Source organism: Sminthopsis crassicaudata, chromosome 3 (genome assembly GCF_048593235.1).
Source record: "Sminthopsis crassicaudata isolate SCR6 chromosome 3, ASM4859323v1, whole genome shotgun sequence".
Classification (NCBI taxonomy): domain Eukaryota; kingdom Metazoa; phylum Chordata; class Mammalia; order Dasyuromorphia; family Dasyuridae; genus Sminthopsis; species Sminthopsis crassicaudata.
The window spans coordinates 593,879,719-593,904,292 of NC_133619.1; the positions used below are offsets into that span (position 1 = coordinate 593,879,719).

General features: G+C 37.2%; 1 protein-coding gene across 46 annotated transcripts in view; it reads left to right on the plus strand.

Moving 5' to 3' along the window:
* NFYC (nuclear transcription factor Y subunit gamma) overlaps positions 1–24,574 on the plus strand; it is an 84,873-nt gene that overhangs the window by 29,818 nt on the left and 30,481 nt on the right. For 31 of the 46 annotated variants that reach the window (XM_074305266.1, XM_074305291.1, XM_074305309.1 and 28 more), the window contains 2 exons: positions 17,627–17,793; positions 18,541–18,653. In XM_074305266.1, the coding sequence (XP_074161367.1) occupies positions 18,549–18,653 (105 nt within the window). In that variant the 5' untranslated portion in view covers positions 17,627–17,793; positions 18,541–18,548. Of the gene's footprint in view, positions 1–17,626; positions 17,798–18,540; positions 18,654–24,574 lie in introns of those variants that run through there. The other 15 variants (XM_074305311.1, XM_074305303.1, XM_074305305.1 and 12 more) reach the window with 2 other exon arrangements.

Consider the following 24,574-nt stretch of genomic DNA (forward strand, 5'->3'; position numbering starts at 1 on the left):
TTCCTGGCTTTTCTGAAATCACCCTATTTATCTTTTGTTGTTGTTGTTGTTGTTGTTGAGGCAATTGGGGTTAAGTGACGTGGCCAGGGTCACACAACTAGAAAGTATTAAGTGTCTGAGGCCAGATTTGAACTCAATTCCTCCTGATTTCAGGGCTGGTGCTCTTATCCACTGTACCACCTAGCTGCCCCTGTTTATCATTTCTTAAAGAATAATAATATTCCATTTCCGTCATATAACATAACTTACTCAGCCATTCCCCATCTAATGGATATCCATTCAATTGTTGTTACAAAAAGAGCTGCAACATAGGTGCTGCCACAAACATTTTTGCACATAGGGGTCTTTTCCACTTTATGATCTCTTTGAGATACAGATTCAGGCGTGAGACTGCTGGATCAAAGGGTTTGCACAGTCTTATAGCTCTTTGTGCATAGTTCTAGATTGTTCTCCAGAATGGTTATATTATTTTCAACTCACCAACAATGCATTAGTGTCCCAGTTTTCCCACATCCTCTCCAACATTTATCATTATCTTTTTCTGTCATTCTTGTCAGAGAAGTGTGAGATGATGGTTCCTGAGTTGTTTTAATTTGCATTTCCTTAATTAGTAATGATTTAGAACATTTTTTCATGTGACTGTAGATGGCTTTAATTTTTTCATCTGAAAATTGTTCATATCCCTTGACCATTTGTCAATTGGGGAATGACTTGTATTCTTATAAATTTAAGGCAGTTCTCTATACATTTAAAAAATGAGGCCTTTATCAGAAACACTGTAAAAATTGTTTTACAGCTTTCTGCTTCCCTTCTAATCTTGGCATTGTTTCGTTTGTACAAAAACGGTTTAAATTAATGTATTCAAAATCTTTTTTGCAATTCATGATGTTCTCTAGTGCTTCTTTGGCCATAAATTCCTCCATTTTCTACAGATCTGATAGGTAGACTATCCCTTGCTCTTCTGATTTGCTTATAAATTAATCTTTTATGTCTAAATCACAAACCCATTTCAACCTTATCTTGGTTTAAGATATTAGATATTGGTCAGTGCCTATTTTCCATTTTTTCTACCAATTTTTTCAAATGGTGAATTCTTATCCCAGAAGCTTGAGTCTTTTAGTTTATCAAACACCAAATTACTATAGTCATGTTTTGTGTACCTATTTGATTGATTCACTACTCTTATTTCTTAGCCAGTACCAAATAATTTCTGAAGTTTCTTGAGATGAACAATCATCTCTGCCCTGTGTTTTAGAAAATAGAACTCTATAGTATTTTTAAGGTATTAAAAATATTGTTCTTGCAACATTATATGAGATACTTTTCTCTCTGTTTTACAGCTAAGGAAATTGAGGCTTAGAGCAGTGAAATAATTTTCCAAGGGGTACAGCTAATAAATAAATGTCAGAGTAAGGATTTACATGTTGACCTTCTGACTCTGAAGTCCTATGCACTTTCTACCTCACCTTGTAGCAATGTCATTAACATTATAGCATGCCAGTGGCTGTGATTTCAATTAATTGTGGAGAATTTCGATTGATGGTCCTTCCTGTGGTGTGCAATTATGGGACTAAGTTGGGTCAAGAGCTTTCTCTGAAGCCTCCTATGAAAATTAAGTGTTGCTTTTCCTTTCCAGGCCCTCTAAGGAGTGAATATGACATATCACATAGCATTAATATCACATAGCTAACTCCTAATCATACCATATCTATCATATAGCTAATCTCCTAGTCAGTGATGCAGAGAGCTTCTTGGCTTTTTGGAAATGTTTTGGAAACAATGTAGTATTGTTTTTTCCAGTACTTCTTGCAGCCTTCTCACTCCAGATTAAGCCCATTTGAAATCTGTAAGAAACATTATCAGAAAATCTCAAGGTATTTAAAGAATTTTACCAACTAGATAATCAGGAAAATCCAATACTCGTGTATGGTACTTGAACATGTTAGATTGGATCTTAGTGATCACATAGTCCAAATTCCTCCTTTTACAGAACTGAAGTTTAAAGGCTGCTTTGATTTGTGTTCCAGGCTGAGCAAAAACTTGAAAGTTGTTATTTTTAGATTACATTCATATGAGAATGGATTGGCCTTTTAGTAGAAGGTAGCACTATATGAGGGGCAAGAATGTTGTGTTCAGTCCTCTCTGACTCCAGATGATCCCATTTGAAGTTTTCTTGTCAAAGATACTGAAATGGTGGCTTGCCATTTCTTTCTCTAGTTCATTGATGAGGAAACTGAGGCATACAAGATTAAATGAGTTGCCAGGGTCATACAGCTAGCTAGTAAAAAGTTTTGGGAACTAGATTTCAAGGCATGAAGATGAATCTTCTTGACTCCAGGGCTTGGGCTCTATTTACTCTGCCACCTAGTGCCCCAAGGGAAGATTACCTACCTGGTTAAAAGACTGTTCTTGCTTGAGTTTGGCCTTAGACTTGATTGTGATTTGAGACAAGTAGAATGTTAGCTTCTTAAGGGCAAGACCTGCAATATGGACACAATAAATTGAAAATATAACTTCCCAAGAATTTGTTTTCTTACCTGGAAAATGGAGATAATAAATATTGCTCTATAGATTCTTAAGTCAGTTAAAAATACCTAAGAAGATATAAAATGTTATACAAATTATATTTATTAGAACTAGAAGGAATCTATAGAGATTATCTTGTCCAACTCTTTCATTATATGTAAATGAGTATAACTCCTTGGTCTTGGAGTCATTTATCATTATTACTGCCTAGTATCTATATGTAACAAGCTTTTTTAGAGTAGTCACTTTAGTTCAGGCATTTATTTGGCTTCTGCTATGTACAAGATCTGGTTGATTTTGGAGATGAAGGAGGATGGGGAGAAGAAACAGTCCTTTAGGGGCTTATATTCATTTAGGGGATATAGCATTTGACTATGCTGATTTTGAGGAGTAAGAGGGAATCAAAAAAGGTGTTAGGAAAGGTGATACCTAAAACTGAGTTTTTAAGGAATTGAAAGATTCTGTGAATTAGCTTATACATTGGAGGGATTTCTTATAGAATAAAAATTTTTATAACTTGGCAGGAGTTTCTGGTTGTCAGTAAATTAAAAACATGGAGAGAGAGAATACTCATTTACATCATTTACTTCTTACTCTATCCATGTTTTCAACTGAGCCCTAACTTTAACAAAGCAAAGTTCTAATACCACAGCAATTTTAGGTAGATATGTTACCCAATTGGCAGAATCCACCATTTTAAAATAGTCCCCTATGAAATTAAACTAGATTGGTGATTTTGTTCTGTAAGGTGGTGGATGGGAGTGGGTGATGGGGAGTTAGGCAGTGGCAAAGAGCAGCTTGCAAAGGAGTGATGAGTAGTTTTATGTTATTACACACCTAAGCTATTATATTTTTCTTTTTTGTTATTTTTATTTTCAGTTTCAAATTCTCCCTCCCTCAAGTTCCTTTTCTATCATTGCTTGTGTTTGTGCTATTTAACTCCATGAGGATAGGAATGTTATTTTTGCTTATCTCCATATGAGAAGGAAGGGATTTCAGCAGACTCCTGAAAAAGAGCCTTTGTCCAGTTAAGCATATGAGTGAACTAATGGGTTTTACTCTTTGTTGTCACATTACAACTGAAGCAAGCTTCTTAAAGAGTTGACACCTGTATAGTTCCAGAAATTTTCATCACATGTTTCATGTGAATAGTCAGGAAACTTCTTTCACACTGTCTGAGGAGCTTGAGTCTTTTAAAACTCTTGAGTGAGCCCCAAAATGGAATATCTTTTTGTCATTTCCCTTGAGGCTGCTATCTCTGGATTCTGCCTCTTCCTACTTCCTCCTACCTCCTCCCACATAGCTAAGAATCCAATTTTTAATGCCACTGAGGGTGAAAGGTCAGAGGGAAAAACAATGGTTTTTATTTCTGCACAAATTAGCTAATTTGATTCTCAACAATCCTTGAGATAGAAAGGTATGGGATTATTATTCCCATTTGATACAAAAGTACACAGAGACTACTAGAGACCTAAGGTCATCTAGTTCAGAACCAGGCATTTGCATAGCTCTCCTGGCTCCATATCTAGTTCTTCCCACTACATTATAGCTGTTTTCACAAATAACAGTACAAGAATTATGTCTGTGGTGATCTTGAGACAACTGGTTAATCACTGTAGCATCCCATTTTGTAGTGTTTTATGTTCTAGGTACTTCTGCCTAGTGTTTTCTACACCATTTATTTTAAATTCCTATGTTTAAATTTTAAAAAATTAAAGTGATAGAGAAATAATTTTGTTTATAATTCAGGGAAAACCCATTTATGTTGTAATATACATTATTTCCATGGGATACAGTCCTCTCCCTGCCTGTACTCTCCTTATTTCCATTAGTTAATGACATCTAAGATAAAGAAGCTAGTTGTGGTGGCCAGAAACTGGAAACTAAGTGGATGCCCATCAATTAGAGAATGGCTGAGTAAATTGTGGTATATGAATACTATGGAATATTATTGTTTCTGGCCACTACAAAGAGGGCTGCCACAAACATTTTTGCACATACAGGTCCCTTTCCCTTCTTTAAGATCTCTTTGGGATATAAGCCCAGTCATAACACTGCTGGATCAAAGGGTATGCACAGTTTGATAACTTTTTGAGCATTCTTCCAAATTGCTCTCCAGAATGGCTGGATATATTCACAATTCCACCAACAATGTATCAGTGTCCCTGTTTTCCCACATCTCCTCCAACATTATCTTTCCCTGTCATTCTAGCTAATTTGACAGGTGTATAGTGGTGTCTCAGAGTTGTCTTAATTTGCATTTCTCTGATTAATAATGACTTGGTATCTTTTCATATGGCTAGAAATAGTTTCAATTTCTTCATCTGAGAATTGTTTGTTCATATCCTTTGACCACTTATCAATTGGAGAATGGCTTGATTTTTTATAAATTAGAATCAATACTCTATATATTTTGGAAATGAGGCCTTTATCAGAAATGTTTTCCCAGTTTATTACTTCCCTTCTAATTTTGTCTGCATTAGTTTTGTTTGTACAAAACCTTTTCAATTTGATATAATCAAAATTTTCTATTTTGTGATCAATAATGATCTCTAGTTCTTCTTTGGTCGTAAATTCCTTCCTTTTCCATAGGTCTGAGAGGTAAACTATCCTATGTTCTTCTAATTTATTTATAATCTCATTCTTTATGCCTAGGTCATAAGCCCATTTTGACCTTATCTTGGTGTATGGTGTTAAGTGTGGGTCAATGCCTAGTTTCTGCCATACTAATTTCTAATTTTCCCAGCAGTTTTTGTCAAACAGTGAGTTCTTATCCCAAAAGCTGGGGTCTTTGGGTTTGTCAAACACTAGATTATTAGTTATTGATTATTTTGTCCTTTGAATCTAACCTACTCCACTGATCAATTAGTCTTATTTCTTAGCCAATACCAAATAGTTTTGGTAACCGCTGCTTTATAATATAATTTTAGGTCTGGTATAGCTAGACCACATTCATTTTGATTTTTTTTTTTTTTTCATCAGTTCCCTTGAAATTCTTAACCTTTTGTTTTTCCTTATGAACTTTGTTATTTTTTCTAGGTCATTAAAATAGTTTTTTTGGGAATCTGATTGGTATAGCATTAAATAGATTAGTTTAGGTAGTATTGTCATCTTTATTATATTTGCTCACCCTATCCAAGAGCATTTAATATTTTTCGAATTGGTTAGATCTGACTTTATTTGTGTGGAAAGTGTTTTGTAGTTTTGCTCATATAGTTCTTGATTTTCCCTTGCCAGATATATTCCTAAATATTTTCTACTATCGGTAGTTACTTTAAATGGAATTGACAGAATGAGTTTTTAACAATAAAAAGCATTTATCAGTTGTGATAAATGGTGAAAGGTATCCCACTAGGTAGTCCCTGCCCTTGTGGAACCTTTTTTAATTTTTTAAAATTAATTTTATAATTATAATTTTTTTTTGACACTACATATGCATGGGTAATTTTTTTTTACAACATTATCCCTTGTATTCACTTTTCCAAATTTTTCCCTCCCTCCCTCTACTCCCTCCTCTAGATGACAGGCAATCCCATACATATAAAATGTGTTACAGTATATTCTAGATACAATATATGTGTGTAAAACCAAATTTCTTGTTGCACGGTAAGAATTGGATTCTGAAGGTATAAGTAACCTGGGTAGAAAGACAATAGTGCAAACATTTTACATTCAATTCCCAGTGTTCCTTTTCTGGGTGTAGCTGTTTCTATCCATCATTGATCAACTGGAACTGAATTAGATCTTCTTTATGTTGAAGATATCCACTTCAATCAGAATATATCTTCATACAGTATTGTTGTTGAAGTGTATAGTGATCTCCTGGTTCTGCTCATTTCACTCAGCTTTAGTTCATGTAAGTCTCTCCAGGCCTCTCTGAAATCATCCGTTGGTCATTTCTTACAGAGCAGTAATATTCCATAACCTTCATATACCATAATTTACCCAACCATTCTCCAATTGATGGACATCCATTCATTTTCCAGTTTCTAGCCACTACAAAAAGGGCTGCCACAAACATTTTGGCACATACAGGTCCCTTTCCCTTCTTTAGTATTTCTTTGGGATATAAGCCCAATAGTATCACTGCTAGATCAAAAGGTATGCACAGTTTGATAACTTTTTGGAGCCTATTTTTTGTAAGGGGGTAATCTGAAGGGTGTTCCAAAAGTCTTAGTGCAGTTTCAAGCTATTAAAGCTTGAACACATAGATACAAATAAGTCAGTCAAATAGAGATGATCAGAAGAGTGGCACCTGAGTTAAGCCTTGAATAAAGAGAAGGATTACCAGAGGGAGAGGAGGCAGTAGACAAGGCAAACATCTGAGAAGGTGGGGACACAGGATGCAGAGTTCAGAGAATAGATGCTCATCCAGTTAGTTGCAGCCTCTTGTGAGTGAAGGGGGATAATAGAAAGTAAATCTAAAAAGGTAGATTGCGAACAAATTTGGGAGTTTTCAGGTGACCCAGGTCTCTTGAATCCAGATCTAGTAGTCTTTTTAACTGAGTATACCTGACTGAGGCAGGCATAAAAGAAGGAAGAAAAGGATGGCCTGGGGGGGGGGGGAGCATGAGAAAGGAAAAATAGGAAGGAGGAAGAGAAGGTGTGCCCCTATTAAAAATTAGCTGTATCACTAATCCTGGCTTTCTATAGCTGAATCACACTGCCCCAGTTGTAGATGCAAATGGGAATTGTGGGCTCAACTGCTTTTTGTAGCTTAAGGACAGGGTTTCTATGTAGAAGATGCCAACTGAGAGTTGGTTGTCCCCCGAATAATGACGAATTTGTACTTCAGAGATAGGTTCTTAAATTTAAGTTTTCCTTTTTAGGCTGCTCTGTTTTCCCTTTTCTTTGGGTTGCCTTTTCTCAGCAGCTGGGGGTTGGGTGAAATCTAGATCCTGTTGTAGTACTCTAAAGCATTTTGCATCTTGGCTTCCCAGAACTATGAAGCTTAAATAAACTTGTAGGAGGAATGGAGAATAATTCATCTTTCTGGCCACTTGCTCTCTGTAAAGCACAAGTCCTGACTCCAGCAAAAATAATAGCACTACCTGTGCCTATAGTTTAAATAGGCTTTCTATGCATATAGAAAGTCACTTTGCTCTTTGATTCCCCAGAAAGTTTCTAGAGTCTAGAGACTTCTTGCCCAATTTTTGTCAGTATCTTGTTGGTCTGTACATTTGCATTTGAACTGATGGTACTTGGTATGATGATGCTACCCTTTCAAAGAATGTGGCGCTTCTACAAGCCTATTCTCCTTCCTTTCCAGTTGGCCTACTCCAGTTTCATTAGTTCTACTAGTTGTGGTGTATTTATTTTTACTAGCTTGATCACAATGGTATGGTTTGGCATAGAGCCCAAAGATGGCAATGGTGAGGATAGTAAGTGGAATACATTTGATGCTTAGGCATTTTTTTTTTTTTTTCTTGTAAAGGTAGGTCAATTGCCAGTTTGAAATTTTATATGCCCTTATGAGCCAATCCTAAACAGAGCAGTGGACTGCAAGCTCAGGCCCTTAGTCTTTGGGGAAGCAGTTTTTAGACCTTAGGAACTTAGGAATGGTTTCCCAGAAGGCAATTTGAAAAGCTAGTTCACATTTAGCTCCTGGGATTGGAGTTGGGTATAGTCTCACATAGAATAAGTGGCATTGATCAGTGACTGAGGAATTAGTCTCCAATAGAATTAAGTTACACAGACACTCTAATGGGTTCTCAGAAAGTGTGGGGAGGTTGTTCTCAGCCATATAATGGTTTGAAAGTAAAAAGGTTTCTGACAATAAGCTTAGCTTTCTTTTGCTTGGTTCAGCAGAAATCTTAACCATCTTTAATTAAAAGCTCACTGAGCTACTGTGTTTAATTCCTCCCTCCTCCCTTTTATTTTTATCAAGTGTCACTGCTTTCCCCTAGCCAATCCTTAGTCTTAGAGTACTCAGGAATCAACTTTCTCTACTAGAGGGCACTTCTTTCCCTTTGGCCTATATGATGAATACAGTTCCTAGGGGAGGCTAAGAGATTTTTGGTAAGTTCCAGAATTCCGAATTGAATCTATGCTTAGAATTTAGTTTGAAAATACCAAATCCAGCCTTGGTTTTATTTTGGAAAAGTTATCCTAGGACAGTGAATTAATGGTTCCTTTCCCAAACCCTTTTATTGGAAGGATCTGACCAAGATTCACATTGTCGTTGTTGTCGGGGAGGGGGAAGAGATTGATTAGGGATCAGATAGATGTTTGAGGCAATGAATGTCCCCAAGACTTGTTGCTCCAATCCCATCTCAGACAGTTACTTACTGTGTGACCTTGGATAAACTTGGATTTGTCTAACTGTAAGAAGCTGATTATCCTAGTCTCCTCCCTTACCTCACAGGGTCACACAGTCACAGGGAGTGCTGGTATTCTTGTAAAGATTCTACCTTTCATTTTTGTAATGCTTCACATCTTTCTTATCATCAGTAATACCCACACATAGAAAGGGCTTTGGGGTTGACAAAGTTTTTTTCACAGCAGCCCTGTGAGGTGAGCTTTAGAAAGGTTATTGACTCTTGTTTTATAGGCTCAAGGCTGACAGAGCCTCAGGGTGCAGCCCAGCCAGGCCAGCATCTTTTCCTTTGGATGAGGGAAGTGGAGGCCCATATAGAGGCTGACTTGCTCATGATTGTGTAGCGGTTACTGATGGAGCAGCTGGGCTCTAGGTCCTCCAACTCCTGCTCACTCAGGTGCCATGTCTGCCCTGTCCAGCTCCAGAGGGACCCGAGATCCGAGAAAGAAGAGTCTTGGCAGAGAAGGAAGAGACAGCATCAGAATTGAGCCCTGAAGGACAGAAAGGATTTCCACAGGCAGAGGGACAAAAACAGTGCTGGTGGTGGCAGATTCTGGGCCTTTGACTTTCTGTATACAGTCTGGAAAATAGTCTCCAAGTGGCCTGGATAGCTGTGGCACTGTGATATGCTCTGTCTCTCCCTTTTCTTTTCTGCTCCACCTGACCTCCTTCTTTTGCTCCTCTTCTTTCTGATGATTAATCTCCTCAATTATCTAAGCCTTTGACACAAGAGGAGTATCTCAGGCAGGCAGTAGTATTCATGGCACATCAGTCTGTCTCATTGGAGCACTTTTTTTGACAACTACTTTTGTTCTTTTTGGTTTGGAGGTATTTGGAATTTGGTGGGAGATCTGTGCATCTCAGAGAGCTAGAGTCCCAGGGTCATAGTATTTGATCTAGAATCATAGTATGTAGATTTGGAAAGGGCTTTTATTGATTATCTAGTTCCTTGTAGTTCTGATTTTAGATGAGGAAACTCTTAAGGTCTTTGGTGCCAAGGTCAACACATAGCTAAGTGGCAGGATGGGGGTTCCAAGTGAGGTTCCAGGAATCTGTGCTTTTGATTGAATATAATATATTTGTGGTGTTTTCTTTCTTTTTTTTTTTAATTTTAATTTTATTTTATAATTATAACATTTTTTTGACAGTACATATGCATGGGTAATTTTTTACAACATTATCCCTTGCACTTACTTCTATTCAGATTTTTTTCCCTTCCTCCCCCAACTCCCTCCCCCAGATGGCAAGCAGTCTTATATATGTTAAATATATTACAGTATATTCTAGATACAATATATGTGTGTAGAACCGAATTTTTTGTTGCACAGGAAGAATTGGATTCAGAAGGTAAAAATAACAGTTTACATTCATTTCCCAGTGTTCCTTTTCTGGATGTAGTTGGTTCTGTCCATCATTAATCAATTGGAATTGGATTAGCTCTTCTCTATGTTGAAGAAATCCACTTCCATCAGCATACATCCTCGTACAGTATCATTGTTGAAGTGTATAATGATCTTCTGGTTCTGCTCGTTTCACTCAGCATCAGTTGATGTAAGTCTCTCCAAGCCTCTCTATATTTCTCCTGTTGGTCATTTCTTATAGAACAATAATATTCCATAACATTCATATACCATAGTTTACCCAACCATTCTCCAATTGATGGACATCCATTCATCTTCCAGCTTCTAGCCACTATGAAAAGGGCTGCCACAAACATTTTGGCACATACAGGTCCCTTTCCCTTCTTTAGTAGTTTCTTGGGGTATAAGCCCAGTAGTAGTATGGCTGGGTCAAGTGGTGTTTTCTTAGAAAGGAAGTGAAGGAAATAGAGTTCGTTCAAGAGTCATCTTCCCAAAAAAGGAAGGAGAAAAAAGAATCTCCTTGCCATCATGGGATGACAGAGCCAAGGTATCGTTTGGTGAAGAGAGAAGAAATGAGCTCAGAGTGAGATTGTGTCCTTGCAGGGGTCCCAGAGGAGACCCTGGGCTTACAATTGGAAGGTTTGAGTTTGGGGGCAGGTTCTGCAGGTGGGAAGCTGTGTGACTTTGGGCAAGTCCCACTCTTTTTCTGAGTCTCAGGCTTCTCACGTTTCAATCGAGGGTATCGGAATGGATGGTCTCTCAGTTCTGGAACTCAGGATGGGAACAACTGGAAAACTTGGGGTCAGTCTCATGCCCTGCTTAGACATTGCTCAGATCTCAAAGGTGCTTCTCAGGAAGGAGCAGTCTGTGTTGTGAGAATTTTGGATACAGCTTAGGCTTGGTGCTCTGACATGGAAAAACATTGTGTGGGTTGGTAGGTGGTGAGGGATCAAGAGAGACAGATCTAAACTGGCTTTTTAAAAATGTCAAAACTGTTCCACATGTGATGGAACAGGGGCATGGGTGGGAACCACCTTCTCTGAGATGTAGAGCAAGTAGTTCATTTCAAGGAATAGAGTATCGTGAAAGTTTAAACTTAACTATTTGTACAATAATTATATTTCTATACAAATCACAGATGGATAGGATATTATATAACCATCTCCTCATTTTTATTGACTTTCTTGATGCAGCAGGCAATGGAAAGCGAAAAGTTTTTAAAAGGGCTCATTAACATTGGCTTTTGGTAGAGAATCCTTTAGATTTATCAAATCTTTCAGAGTTCTGCATTTGTTAGAAACCCTTCTTACTTTTCTATCTTAACTTTGGATGGGCAATTGACTGGGAGGAGAGAATGAATTGGTACTTCTAGACAAGGAAGATTTATCCATCATCCCTCCCCAAAAAAGTCATTTTCTCATCATGACCTTCTCATTACTTTATAAAAACTATTATCATATTGGGCCTGAGTTAGCTAAAAGACATTGGCATGAAAAGGTTATGGCTAGGGCTGGAATGTTTATAGAATCCAGGTACTATAATGTGTATGACTTTTGGTACATCTTTTTGGTGTCTGGGCATGTTAGCATTATGGAGGATTTGATGAGCCTGGAACCTGTCAAAAGCAAAAGCTTCAGAAGTTTCCAAGGGAATCTTTAAAAACTGAAACACTTAACTGCTGATGTGTTTTTAAAATGACAGTTTTAAAGGACAGTCCATGTGTAGTTTGATAAAGTGTTAACTGGTTTGATTTTTGACAGCCAGATCTCCTTCTCTTTCTTTCTCTTGGACTGTTTAAATCACCCCATGTCAAAAGTTCTGTTTCCCTGTCATTTTTTTCCTTCACATTTTCCTGTAAAGGAAGTGTTAAGTAAGATCAGGGGATTAATAGATGAACTGTACCATAAAGATCTCATAGTACAATCCCTTAGTTCTACTGAAGACATAGCGCAGTGGTCCTCAAACTTTTTAAACAGGGGGCCATTTCACTGTCCCTCAGACTGTGGGAGGGCCTGACTATAGTAAAAACAAAAGCTCATATTCTGTCTCTGCCCCTCAGCCCATTTGCCATAACCTGGTGGGTCGCATAAATGTCCTCAGCTGTTGCATCTGGCTCTTGGGCCGTAGTTTTGAGCCCTGACATAGAGGATACTAGAGTCAGAAGACTTGGCTCTAACACTTAGTGATTGTATGACCATGGGCAAGTCCCTTAATATTTATGACTCTCAAGATTCTTGTAAAATGGCAGCAGTGACATTTGTGCTATAGGGTCAGAGGGTTAGGATGAAGCATTTGATAAATCTGTAAAGTGCTTTATAAGTATGACAATAGTGGTAATTATTATAATTACAGAAGATGCATTGGAGGCCAGAGGGTGTAAGGGACTTTCATTGTAACTCAGGTGCTAATAGAATTAGTTGGATCCAGATCCTTTGAATCCAAATTCATTGCCCAGTGTTCTGCTAACCTTCCTTAAAGGAATAAAATGTGGGTCGTCTTCATACTATGGGCTTAGTAGTGGGTGCCAGAGATGATACTGCTTTAAGAAATCCAGCACTAGTGGAAGGAAGTTTGCTTGTTTCTACCCAGAATCATTGTTCCTAAAGAAAGTTCCTGGGACTGCCTCTTTCTGAATATTTATTTCCTCTCTTCTTTCCCAAAAAAGAGGCATATTTTAAGATCTTGCTTCTGCAACGAGCTCATTCCACTCACTCCCCCCGGCATTTTGGCCTCTTGGGAATCTGTGTGTTAGATGCATATCCTGCTAACTTTGACTATCTGAAATGGGAACAGGACTTGAACCCAAGCACTCAAACCAGACAATGCTAGGCTGTTGCTATTACTCTTTAAGATGATCATTCCAGAAGGATATTAACCTATCTCTCTCTTTTTAAAAAGGATTTGTGATTTCATTGCTATAGGAAACTCCCTGTACTAATGTCTGCTGCCACTTGCTCTGCCACTTAAGTCTTAGAAAATTGTCTGAGGCACAAAAAGGGGGTAGGAGACTTGGCAGTGGCCATATAACCAGATGTCAGAGAAAAAAAAGGAATCTAGATTTTTTTTCTTTCTACTATGCCAGTCTGCCTACTACCTCTTTATTTTAAACTTAAGAGAAATATAATATTTTTCTTAATTTTTTTTGCCACTTTTTTTTGTTGTTGCTAAATATTTTAAGAGTTTTATAAATGAAAAAAATTTAAAAAAAACCCATTTTTTAGACAGCTAGGTAGCTAGGTAGAATACTGGATCTGGAGTCAGAAAGTTATGAGTTCAAAACTAACCTTAAATGCTTATTAAATGGATGACCTGAGGCAAGTTACTTAATCTCAATTTCCTCAGGTTTGAAATGAGTATAATAAGAGCATCTCCTTCCCTGTATTGTTGTGATGATCAAATGAAATATTTGCAAAGCTCTTTCTAAACTTTAAAGTGCTTTATACTAATTATTACCATCCCCTCTTTTTTCCCCTTTAAAAAAAAAAAACAAAAACCCTCATAACAAGTATGTGTTGTCCAGCTAAGCAAATTCATACATTAACCATTTCTAAAGTTGCATGTCTTATTCTGGATTTTTTAGTTCATTACCTATCTGTCAGGAGGTTTAAGGGGTGGTCTTTCATTTTTAGTCCTGGAATTGTGGCTCGTCATTGCACTGATGGAAGTTCTAAAATCTTTCAAAATTGTTTGTTATTTTGTTTTCATTGTATGAGCTCTCCTAGAACCATTTGCACCCAGAGAGAGGACTGTGGGGAAGGAGTGTGGATCACAACATAGTATTTTCACTCTTTGTTTCTTGCATTTTTGTTGTTTTTTCCCCTTTTTATTTGATTTTTTTTTTTTTTTTTTTTTTTTGTGCACCATGATAATTGTGGAAATATGTATAGAAGAATTGCACATGTTTAACGTATTGAATTACTTGCTATCTAGGGGAGTGGGTGAGGGGAAGAGAAAGGAAAAAAAATTTGCATACAAGATTTTGCAAGAGTGAATGTTGAAAATTATCTATGCATATGTTTTAAAAATATAAAAGCTTTAGTTTAAAAAAATTAATAAAAACATTAACTAGAAAAAATTTCCAGTTCTCTTCACTTGGTATCTGTTTATAGAATGCTTCCCCGTTTTCCTCTGAAGCTGCCCATTTTTTCATTTCTTATGGTACAATGATATGAACCACAATTTATTTAGTCATTCCATGTAGAAGAAGATTCCGGAGAAGTGAAAATAAAAAGCTTTGAGGTTTGTGAAACATTTTCCTTAGACATAACCTTGTGAAGTAGATAGCATGAATATTATTTCTGTTTGACAGATGAGGATACTGAGTCACAGCAAGGGAAGTAACGTCTAATTGTTGACGAACTTCCAAGCAGGGACTTAGACCTATGCCCTCCTGATGTTGGGGTTAGTGTTTTCTCCACTCCACCAGGATGCCACCACAAAACATCATTTGTGGGATGTCTTTGGCTGTTTCTTTCTGTTAACAAGACACATATGGTTTCCCAGAGCACATGTCTCAAGTGAAAATGTCTTTGTGTGCTTGAAGTTCTGACATACCTTCCTAATCTTTATTTATTTTTTTTTTTTTGAGAGGCAATTGTCCAGAGTCACATAGTAAGCATTTACTAGCACATTACTAGTAGCTAGTAAACATTTAATGTTTGAGGTTGGATTTGAACTCAGGTTCTCCTGACTCCAGAGTGTGCTTGGTCCAGAGATCCACTGTGCCATTTAGCTGCCTCTATACCTTCCTGTCTCCAAAAAGATTTGGTAACTTTGGCCTCTTGTGTGACCCATTTTGCAATAGTGTGTGGCTCTAAGCCAACTGGTTTAGAGTAGTTTATGGCTTCTGAGACTCTCCCACACGTTTTTATGCCATCAGATCCCCTCCAACACATGGAAAACATGGCAGAACACGGAGGAGGTAAAGCGACAGCCTAGGTAGCAGCTGGCCAGACAGGACCAGCAGTGTGTTAGCTCTTATTGAGTGTGGCGATGCCTTTGTTAGATTCCATTGGCCAGAGGGCAGGTTAGAACCTCTTATCAACATCTTCCTCAAAGATTCCATAATCAGAATGTTGTTGGAAACAGTTGTGGGCTATATTTGGTATCCATGAACTGAATGAGAGATCTGAAATAGGCTTTTGTAGAGGTTACTGCTGTTGAATTCATCTTCAAATTCTGGATCCTTTGATAACAGTTGGTATAGGATGCTAGAATTTTTCTTAAAGGCTCAATTTAAGTACCTCAAAACCTAAGGTGGAGGATCTCTTCCCAAATTTTCCTGGGATATTTTCCCAGATTCTCTTACCCCTTTTGCATTCTTCCTTTTGTATTTTTTTTGTGACTTTGCCAATGTAAGCTCTTGGAAGGTCAGTTTCTTCTGTTTTCTGTCCTCTGCATATACTAGACAACTTAGTGTTTTGAGTTATGGGTTGGAAAGCACAAGAGTGGGACCATCTTCCTGACTTTGCTATTAGCCTCTCATAAACTGAATTGGTTACATCATCTTCATCTTCCCTGGCTTTAATATCACAGGTTCAAAGCTGAAATTCAAGTGTGGTTCAAGTTACTAATCTGAGGCACTGTCAGCTAACTTTTCTGATACTACTTCAGTGGTGTATCTTGCACCCATGTGGATGAGAGGCACCCCCACAAGAAAGATCTTGGGCACTGCTTCCTCCTTGAGAATGCTTTTGTTTCAGATTAGGCAAAAGGATGGTTCTTTCCCCACTAGTTGGTTTTGCTGTCTCTTAGAAAGTTACCGAGGAGAAATTTGGTCACACTGCTCAGTCTCCAAGAGTTTTTTGAAATCCAGTCCAGTTTAGAGTAATATTTAAACAGTGTAAATGATAAGTGAACATGCCATTTAGGGCCTTGGCCAGCCATGATCAGTGGTTAGGGCATATCATTATATCAGGAATACACATTTCAGACAAGAGTTGCACTAGGCTAAGAGATTGTCAGAGAACTTGGGTTTAGATTCAAGACATTCTACTTCCTTAATAGTGTGTTTTTGACAGCTTACTTTGGGATGCAATGCTGAGCCTTTTACAGATATCCTCTCATTTGATCCTTACAACAATCCAACTAGAGGTAGATGCTTTTCCTGTCCTTGTTTTCCCATTTGACAAAATTGAGGCAGACATGTTATGTGATTTGCCCAAAGTTACACAGTGTGTCTGAGGCCATATTTATTTGAAATTGGTATTCCTGACTCTAGGCCCAACTCTGTATCCACTGTATCACATAGCTGCCCCTTTGGGTTTCAGTTTCTTGTATAAAATGAGGGATTTGGATCAGGTGAACTCTTGCGGACTCTTTTAGCTCTAAATCCATGATATCTGAGGTCTTTTTTTGACTGGAATTTTGTAAATCAACGATTTTATTTTATTTTGTTTTCCTGAGGCTGGGGTTAAGTCACTTGCCCAGAGTCACACAGCTAGGAAGTGTTAAGTGTCTGAGATCAGATTTGAACTCAGGTCTTTCTGAATTCAAGGCTGGTGCTCTATCCACTGTGCCACCTAGCTGCCCCAAATCAAAGATTTCTTAAAGTGGGATGGAGTACTGTCCTCAGTGTTACCTATAAGGCCAGCTTTATTCACTTCCTACCAGGTATCTATCTCCCACAGACTTGAGGAACTATACTCCTTTACTTTTAACACCAGAAAATGGCTCAGTGGTTTTTCTTATTACATCACCACACACTAATGTCATTCTGTCTGTGCTGAAATTCTTTTAAATATTGGACATTTTCTTCTTTCCCAGTCTTAAACTTTGGGTGAATTAAAAAAAAAAATTGTTTAAGGAATTTAAAAATCAAAACTCATTACTCTCCCTCTATGCAGCATTTCTAGCATGACCCAAGTCAATACATGGCTGCTAATTGTCACTGTTTAATTCTGATTTTGACCCTTGCTGCCTTTCTCCTCCTCCCCCCTTTTTCTCTTCCTCTCCCCCCCAGGCTCTTTGTATTACCCCCCCCCCCCCGCCCCCTCTCTCCAAATGAGAAGGAATTTGCTCAGCATCTGTATCAGTACTTCCTGAGCCTGGAGAACAACAAGTTTGGTCATGTAGCATCCTGTTCTATATAAATACTCAATGCCTCACAAGCACAAGAACACATACCTCCTCTGAATTGAAGCACTTCTTATTAGCTCTTTGCCAGCAGCCTGTCACATATATGAAATCTTTCCAGAATTATTCCCAAATACAGGAACTTTTAGGCATAAATTTCTCTTTTATGTTTAATTAAATGCTATTTATTTATTTGTTTGTTTTTTGGCCATCTAAGTAAGCATTTGCCAGGTAAGCACTTAAACCACCTGGAGCTATTCATTTGTTTCTTAAATATTGCAAAACTTGACAGTCATGTGTACAGAGTGTAACTAATCCATGGCCTCTTGTTCATTTTTCCTTCTTCCAGACAAAAGCAATTGGCCTAGAAGGCTGTCTTTGGTCTTCTGCTGCTGCAACAATTCTCTATTATTTCTTGGTGATCTGAACCTTGAGCTGCTTTGGGATTCTGATACCTCAGTTGTTGGTGTTGGCTTGGTGCCATACAGCAAGATTCAGCTTGGGAAGAGTTTATAGGTTAGTGCCTTCCTCTACCCATTTTCTATTGATAATCCTCAGATCCATTTGATAAAATCTTGAAAATTACTCCATGCCTTAAAACATAAAATCCTTAACTCTAAAAGAGTTAGCCATAAAGTGTTCAGATAGACTTCTTCCATCAAACAAGAACTCTTTTTGAGGCTTTGATTTTTATTGCAGTTAGTTTTGACCAGAGAATGTCTAATGGATTCTTTCTGATTCTCTGGATTCTATGACCTGGTATGGGAGAAGCCCAGACTTCCTCAAGATGGTGGATAAGCCAGGGTAGATTTTTGATGTGATTTTTTTTTTTCCCCCTATAGATTAGAAACTAGAAACCCCAAAGTAATATTGTTTTTTTGGTTTTTTGAGGGGGAGGTAAAGTATTCTAGCTGATATAATACATGATACTTTGTGACTTAGAAGATACTTTATATGTATTCATTTGACCTTCAGCACAGTCCTATAAAGTGCATTATACAAGTATTAATATCCTTTTTTACAGATATAGAAAAGTTAAGCAATTTGCTTGAGAGAAATCTGGACTGTTACAGGGTTTATCTTGTCTGGAAGCCTTGCTTCCTTTGCATGGAAACATGTTTTCAATCTGAGCATATGAGTTAACAAATTCAAATATAACAAAGAAAGAGGAATTTTGGGACCTTATAGAACCTCTTAACAGCTTAATTTTTGCTGTATATTGCTCCTTATTTCTAATATCTTGGATGTATATTTATTCCATAGTTAACAGAATGTCCACAGATGGAGGATTTGGCAGTACCAGCAGCAGTGATGCTCAGCAGAGCCTACAGTCCTTTTGGCCTCGTGTCATGGAAGAAATCCGAAATTTGACAGTGGTAAGGAAGAACAGCAACTTTGTCTTGACAGACTAGAAAGCTAGACAAACTCTAGTGTGATGAAATTTAGCAAAGAGAAAATCCTTCACATGGATTTAAAAACAACAACAAAATTGTTTTACCTGTAAGTAAACGATAGGGCAGCAACTCATGAAAAAGATGGGGGAGATCTTAGTGAACTCTTTACATATTCAACAGCATAACACAGCAACCACAGAAAGGTGATATAATTGTATACTGCATTTTTAGAGATTCACTGTCCAGAAAAACTCAATAGATAGGTCTACTCTTCTCTGTTTTAGTAAGCAGAGCCTCTTTGAAACACTTTGCTGAATTTGAATAGTATGTTTTAGGAATTGACTGATAACCTGAATGGGTCTAAAGGAGAAGAATGTTTAGAATGATTGTAGTGTCTTTCTGTTATATGAAAGATGTTGGGAGGAATTGGAGATGTTTAAGTCCATGAGGGAAAGAAGATTTAGAGAAAGGATTTGATCTTTCTGTTTTCAAAAATTTGAAGTGCTGTACCATGGATTTATTCTGTTAGGCAGAACTAGGAAAAATGTATAGAAGTTGGCAAGAAGGTTGACTTTGGCTTAATGTAAAAAAAATAAAAATAAAAAGCTTCTTAACACATGGCATAGTTCTAAAATAAACTGATTTGATACATTGAGCTTCCTATCACTGGATGCTATTACATGGAAGTTAGGGGAGAATTGTGGATGGAATTCCTGTTCAGATACATTTGGGCCTAAATAGCTTCTGAGGTTCCTCTGAGATCCCATGATAAGTGTTAAAATGTGTATAGTGAGTAGCCTGAAAAAGTATCTTTTAATTTCAAATTTGTTTCCAAAGTATAGCACAAGATAAGAAAGAAAACAAACTATCTTCAACTCTTAACTTTTAGGTAGGAAAATCATAAGCTATTTTAAAGTAGCAAAACCTTTCTCACAATAACCCTGTCAGGTAAGATAATACAAATGTTTTTATCCCTGTTTTACCTATGGGGAAGGTGAGTTTCATACAGCTGAGAAGGGAAAACAATGGAAAAAAGTAATTTGTATGAATTGACCTTTTCCCACTGGAGTCACATGATTTAACAGGGATCATAGTGAATACCGTGGGAAGATTACTGGCTTGGCAGGGCAGAGATCTGGGCCTACATCTTAGTTAGAAAGATCTAGTTAAAATCCAGCTTTAGACATTTTCTAGCTATGTGACTGTGGGCAAGTCATCTAACCTATTTGCCTCAGTTTCCTCAACTGTAAAAAAAATCTTCACGGTTATTGTGAGGATCAAATGAGAATATTTGTAAAGCACTTAGCACAGTGCTGGCACATAATAAGTGCCATATAAATTCTGGGTGCTTTTCATTTTCATCTTAACCTTACCAACTATGTGAATTTGGGCAAGTTTCTTTACCCCCTGATTCTTAGTTCTCTCTTGTATTAAAAAAAAGGTAATAATACAGGGATTTCAAATAAGAATGGAGAGATGCATATGTAAGTCCTGGCTTTGGCTTTCTTTCTCTTCTGCTACTGTGATTAGTCCTTGTTTAGCCATGTTACCCAGGCTTTCCTTGTTTCTGAGAAGCACGTGTAGAAAAACAAATGTAAGTTGTGGAAGGCTCCTGAAGCAGTGTAAGACAGTGGTCATAGCCAGATCATTCATACTAGCTAAAGGATTCTGGCTTCCTTTGAATGATAATCATGGCTTAGATTTTTAGGGGGCTTGTTTCTTAATTTCTTTGCATTTCTTTACTTAGTGAAAAAGATTGGGCAGTTAAGCTCTCTTCCTCTCTGGATTTTTTTTTTTTTTTTTTAAATCTCACAGCTCTGTTTTTCTATTATAAGCAGGATTTACCTCAAGAGCCTCAAGTGATCCTGGATTTTCTTTTTCTTTCTTTCTTAATTCTTTTTTTTTTTTTTTTTTTTTCTGAGGCAATTGGGGTTAAGTGACTTGCCCAGGGGTCACACAGGTGGGAAGTGTTAAGTGTCTGAGGCCATATTTGAACTCAGGTCCTCCTGACTTCAGGGCCGGGACTCTATCCGCTGCACCAACTAGCTGCCCCTGGTCCTGAATTTTCAAAGGTTGCACCAACAAGTTTCAACTGATCTCTCTCCAGCCAGAAAAGCTTCCAGACCAATAAGAGATGCCTAACTCTATTAGGGATCCAAGAATCAGTCTAACAGAATTCAGAAAGACTCATTACCAAAAAGGTGGTGGCTACTGGAAGATAAATTTTTTCACTCAGAGGAACTTAAGATCATAACCATAATTGGACAGATATGTCCTAGTGAAGGGAATGCCCATATCCCAAAATCCCCCAACAAACATAGATGCTTGAAATATTTTAAAGTATAGTAGGCACAAAGAGAGAGAGAGAGAGAGAGATTGAGCACAAGTAGTATTAACCAATCTTATTTCCTTAACTCCTTAACTTGGACCTCGTTATTTTATCTGTGAAACAAAGGGGTAGAACTAAATGATTTTAGTATACCTTCCTACTCTATATGTGATATTGTGAACATTTTATGCCACTTGTGAAAAGATTTTGTTGAAGAAAATATTCCACATTGAATATTAAATTCCATACTTCAAAATCTATATGAAATATAAGTTCAGTCTAAAAATGAGCATTTTTTTAGTTTATTCCTATAATTTTTTTTTCCTTCAAGATCCTGTTTTTCGATGATTGACCTCTATATTCTGGTGAACTAAAAAGTTCTTCAGGACTTTAGATTTTAACTAAAAAGTTCTTCAGGACTTCAGATATCATGTCTATTGTACTTTGTGTTATAGCACTCATTTTCCCTTTCTATGTTTGAAATTGAAAAGGGGCTTAAGTGAAAGAAAGTGGGTTGGTTTTTTTCCTTTGAGATTATGTTCCGAACAAACTGTGAAGATAACTTTGGGTTTCTGAGTTGATGAACTCTGAAAGGAGTTCATCACTGTTACTGGAAACAACCAAGTTAAATTTTTTAGGTCAGATCCTCTGCATTCTTCTTGGTTCAGGATCCTGCTCAGACCTGAAATTATATACTTTGACAATCAGGAATAGGAAAGTGACCAGAGGAGCGTCAGTGTTCAAGCTCAACCCTTTGTTTTCTTCTCTAACTTCTGTCAAGTTTTGTTTGTCATATTGTTTATTTTTTCAAATTTGTTTGCTGAGAAAACATTTCAATATTAACATAGGATTGAGACAGTATGTTAGGTTAAGACTACTTTGGGACATCCTGTTTTTTTGGGGGGGGAGGAGGAGGATAACAGCAGGGGAAAGAGATAATATTTGAATAATTATCAATTGAAAAATGACTGAAATTTCCTTATAAAAGAGACTCCACCCTTAAGACATTCTTCTTTTTCACCTCAGACTCTGTTGCATTTCTAAATCCTTGGTGTGCTGTATTTTGGTAATGGGTATAGTCCAGAAAAGTCATATAAAATTGTTTCTCCTATCTCAAGAAAAATAGTGGTTCTCAGTGTTACCCATTACACTTTTGAGTGAGCTTTTGTTGATATGGGTTTTAACTATCCATATTGATTGCATTAGAAATTAAAACTGATAAATTAAAAAATATTTATCATAAATCATAATAAAACTTATTACATGTTAACATAATATTGTTTGTGAAAGCTATTTTCCAAACCAACAAAAATGTAGTGAAGAAGAGTGGCTGTATTTTTTCACATACTTGATTAAATCTTTTGAGTCTCTAGCTTCAGAAAAGACCTAAGGTCTTTCCTCCCTGCTTCTGCATGTTATCTCTTACAATATGTATTTTGGTTGAAATAGATGAAGAAAAAAAAAAAAAAACATGAAGAAAATCTGGTTTCAAATAGACAAATACTTGGAAAAGGGAGGAGTAAATTTTAAAAGCCTTTTCAAATGTTACATATATTTATATAAAACTCAATTGATACATGGCAAGGCTTTCAAGATTAGTTGCAAAGTGGCATCTGAAATCACATCAATGACCTTTTCCTGCTCTTTTTCCCATTAATATCCATTGATCTGTCATGTACTTTGAATGGTTTTTTAATCTATGCATGATTTTATAACATCATGCATTGATCATTTGGAAAATATTGATTCACTGAGTTTTGAAGTTCTTCTAATTGTTGGCATATTTCATTATATGATATGAAAAAATAGCATTGGGGGCAGCTAGATGGCACAGTATATAGAACACCCTAGAGTCGGGAAGTCCTGAATTCGAATTCAGACTCAGACACTTAACACTTCCTGGCTATATGACCTTGGGCAAGTCACTTAACCCCAACTGCCTTCCCCCCCCCAAAAAAAAATTAGCATTTGAATGTACCCCCTAATCATCAGAACAATTTTTCCAGTGTTTGGAAACTTTCAAGCTTATAGTGGTATGGATACAAGTTTTCCAAAATTCTAGTTTTCACTTGAAAGTTCTAATTTTATCAGTTGCAACAAAAGCTGTCAATGGTTTTCTTTTAGGTGCAAGGTTCATTTTGTTCATTTTCAAGAAAATGCCTGCCAAGTACTCAAATCTGAATAATGAGCGCAATTCCCTCAAGTAAAAATGATGTTCAGTGAAAAAACTGGCCTGTTCAGCTTACAACTCAGTCACCAACATATTTTTTTCCTCAAAACATAATCTTTATATCTTGGTATGCTCAAAAGTGCATATTTTCCATTTTGCCACACAGAATATTAAAAAGACATCCATTCAAGGAACAGACTTTAATAAAAATTAATAATTTTTATTGCTTCAAGGACATCCTTAAGTGAATCTGGTATTTTTTCCCTTTCAGTGGATGGCAGTAAAGACTATAGTGATTACTAGTACAATTTGGTATCATAGCCTGGATTTGTGCTAACACACCAGCTTATCTACTCACACTATCAATGGAATTATCAATAGTCATTCCAGGATAAACCATGAGATTCAGAAAAAAATTATTCAATACTTTGTTTCAGTACTGCTTGTGCTTGTTGCCAAGCATTCACATAAAAGATCTTTTACGATAATTGCTTGGTGGTGACACCAGAAGAATATAAGCACAACAGCAAGTCTCACCCATATCTTTAGATTCATCAATGTGTAAGTCAGAAGTACAGTTCTGCAGACTGAGCTGTTAATTCAGTCTTCATGTTTGCAGCCAAGTCTTTAATTCACAAATCATGTAGCTTCTATACACTAATGAGAAAACGAGAGTGAGAAGGTAAATGATAATCTTAGTATTATTATGAAAATCGTTTTGACTTCAAGGATATACCCTGGCAGGATCTTAAGGACCCTTGGAGATTTTAGGTCACACTTTGAGCACCACTGACTTAGAAGGTCTCCTTTGGAGTGTTTAGGGATCTGCTTTGGCCCTGTGTTGTTTGACATTATTACTAATAGCTTGGGGAAAAGCAGAGGTGAGATCTTTAGTGTGGATGGCTAAAATCAATTGTCTGAGTCAGAGCTAAGAAAGATGTCTGGCATTGGTCAGATAAATAAGGGATTAAATGCCTCACATCTGGGTTCAGAAAATCAGTTTCTCAAGTACAGAGTAGGGGTGGAGATGTCTAACTAGCAGTTCATCTGAAAAATAATTGGGAGTGTTAGTGGATCTCAAACTTTGCACAGATCAACAAAATGATGAGAGTGAAAAAAACTGACATGATCTTTGGCTGCATAAAGAAAGGTTTTCTATCTAGTCCTTGGAAGGAGGCAGCAGTAGTCTACTCTGCCTTGGTCAGACACCACATGGATTACTGTTTCTTTCTGGGAAACCGAGCACATTTGGCCAGAACGTTGGCAATCATAGCATCCAGGAGCTTCTTAGAATAATAAAGGGCCCTTGATCTCAGGCCATATGAGAGTGGATTTAAGGAACTAGGAATGTTTAGCCCAGAGAAGAGAGGATTCTAGTTTAAGGGCTGTTGTGTGTAGGAGAGG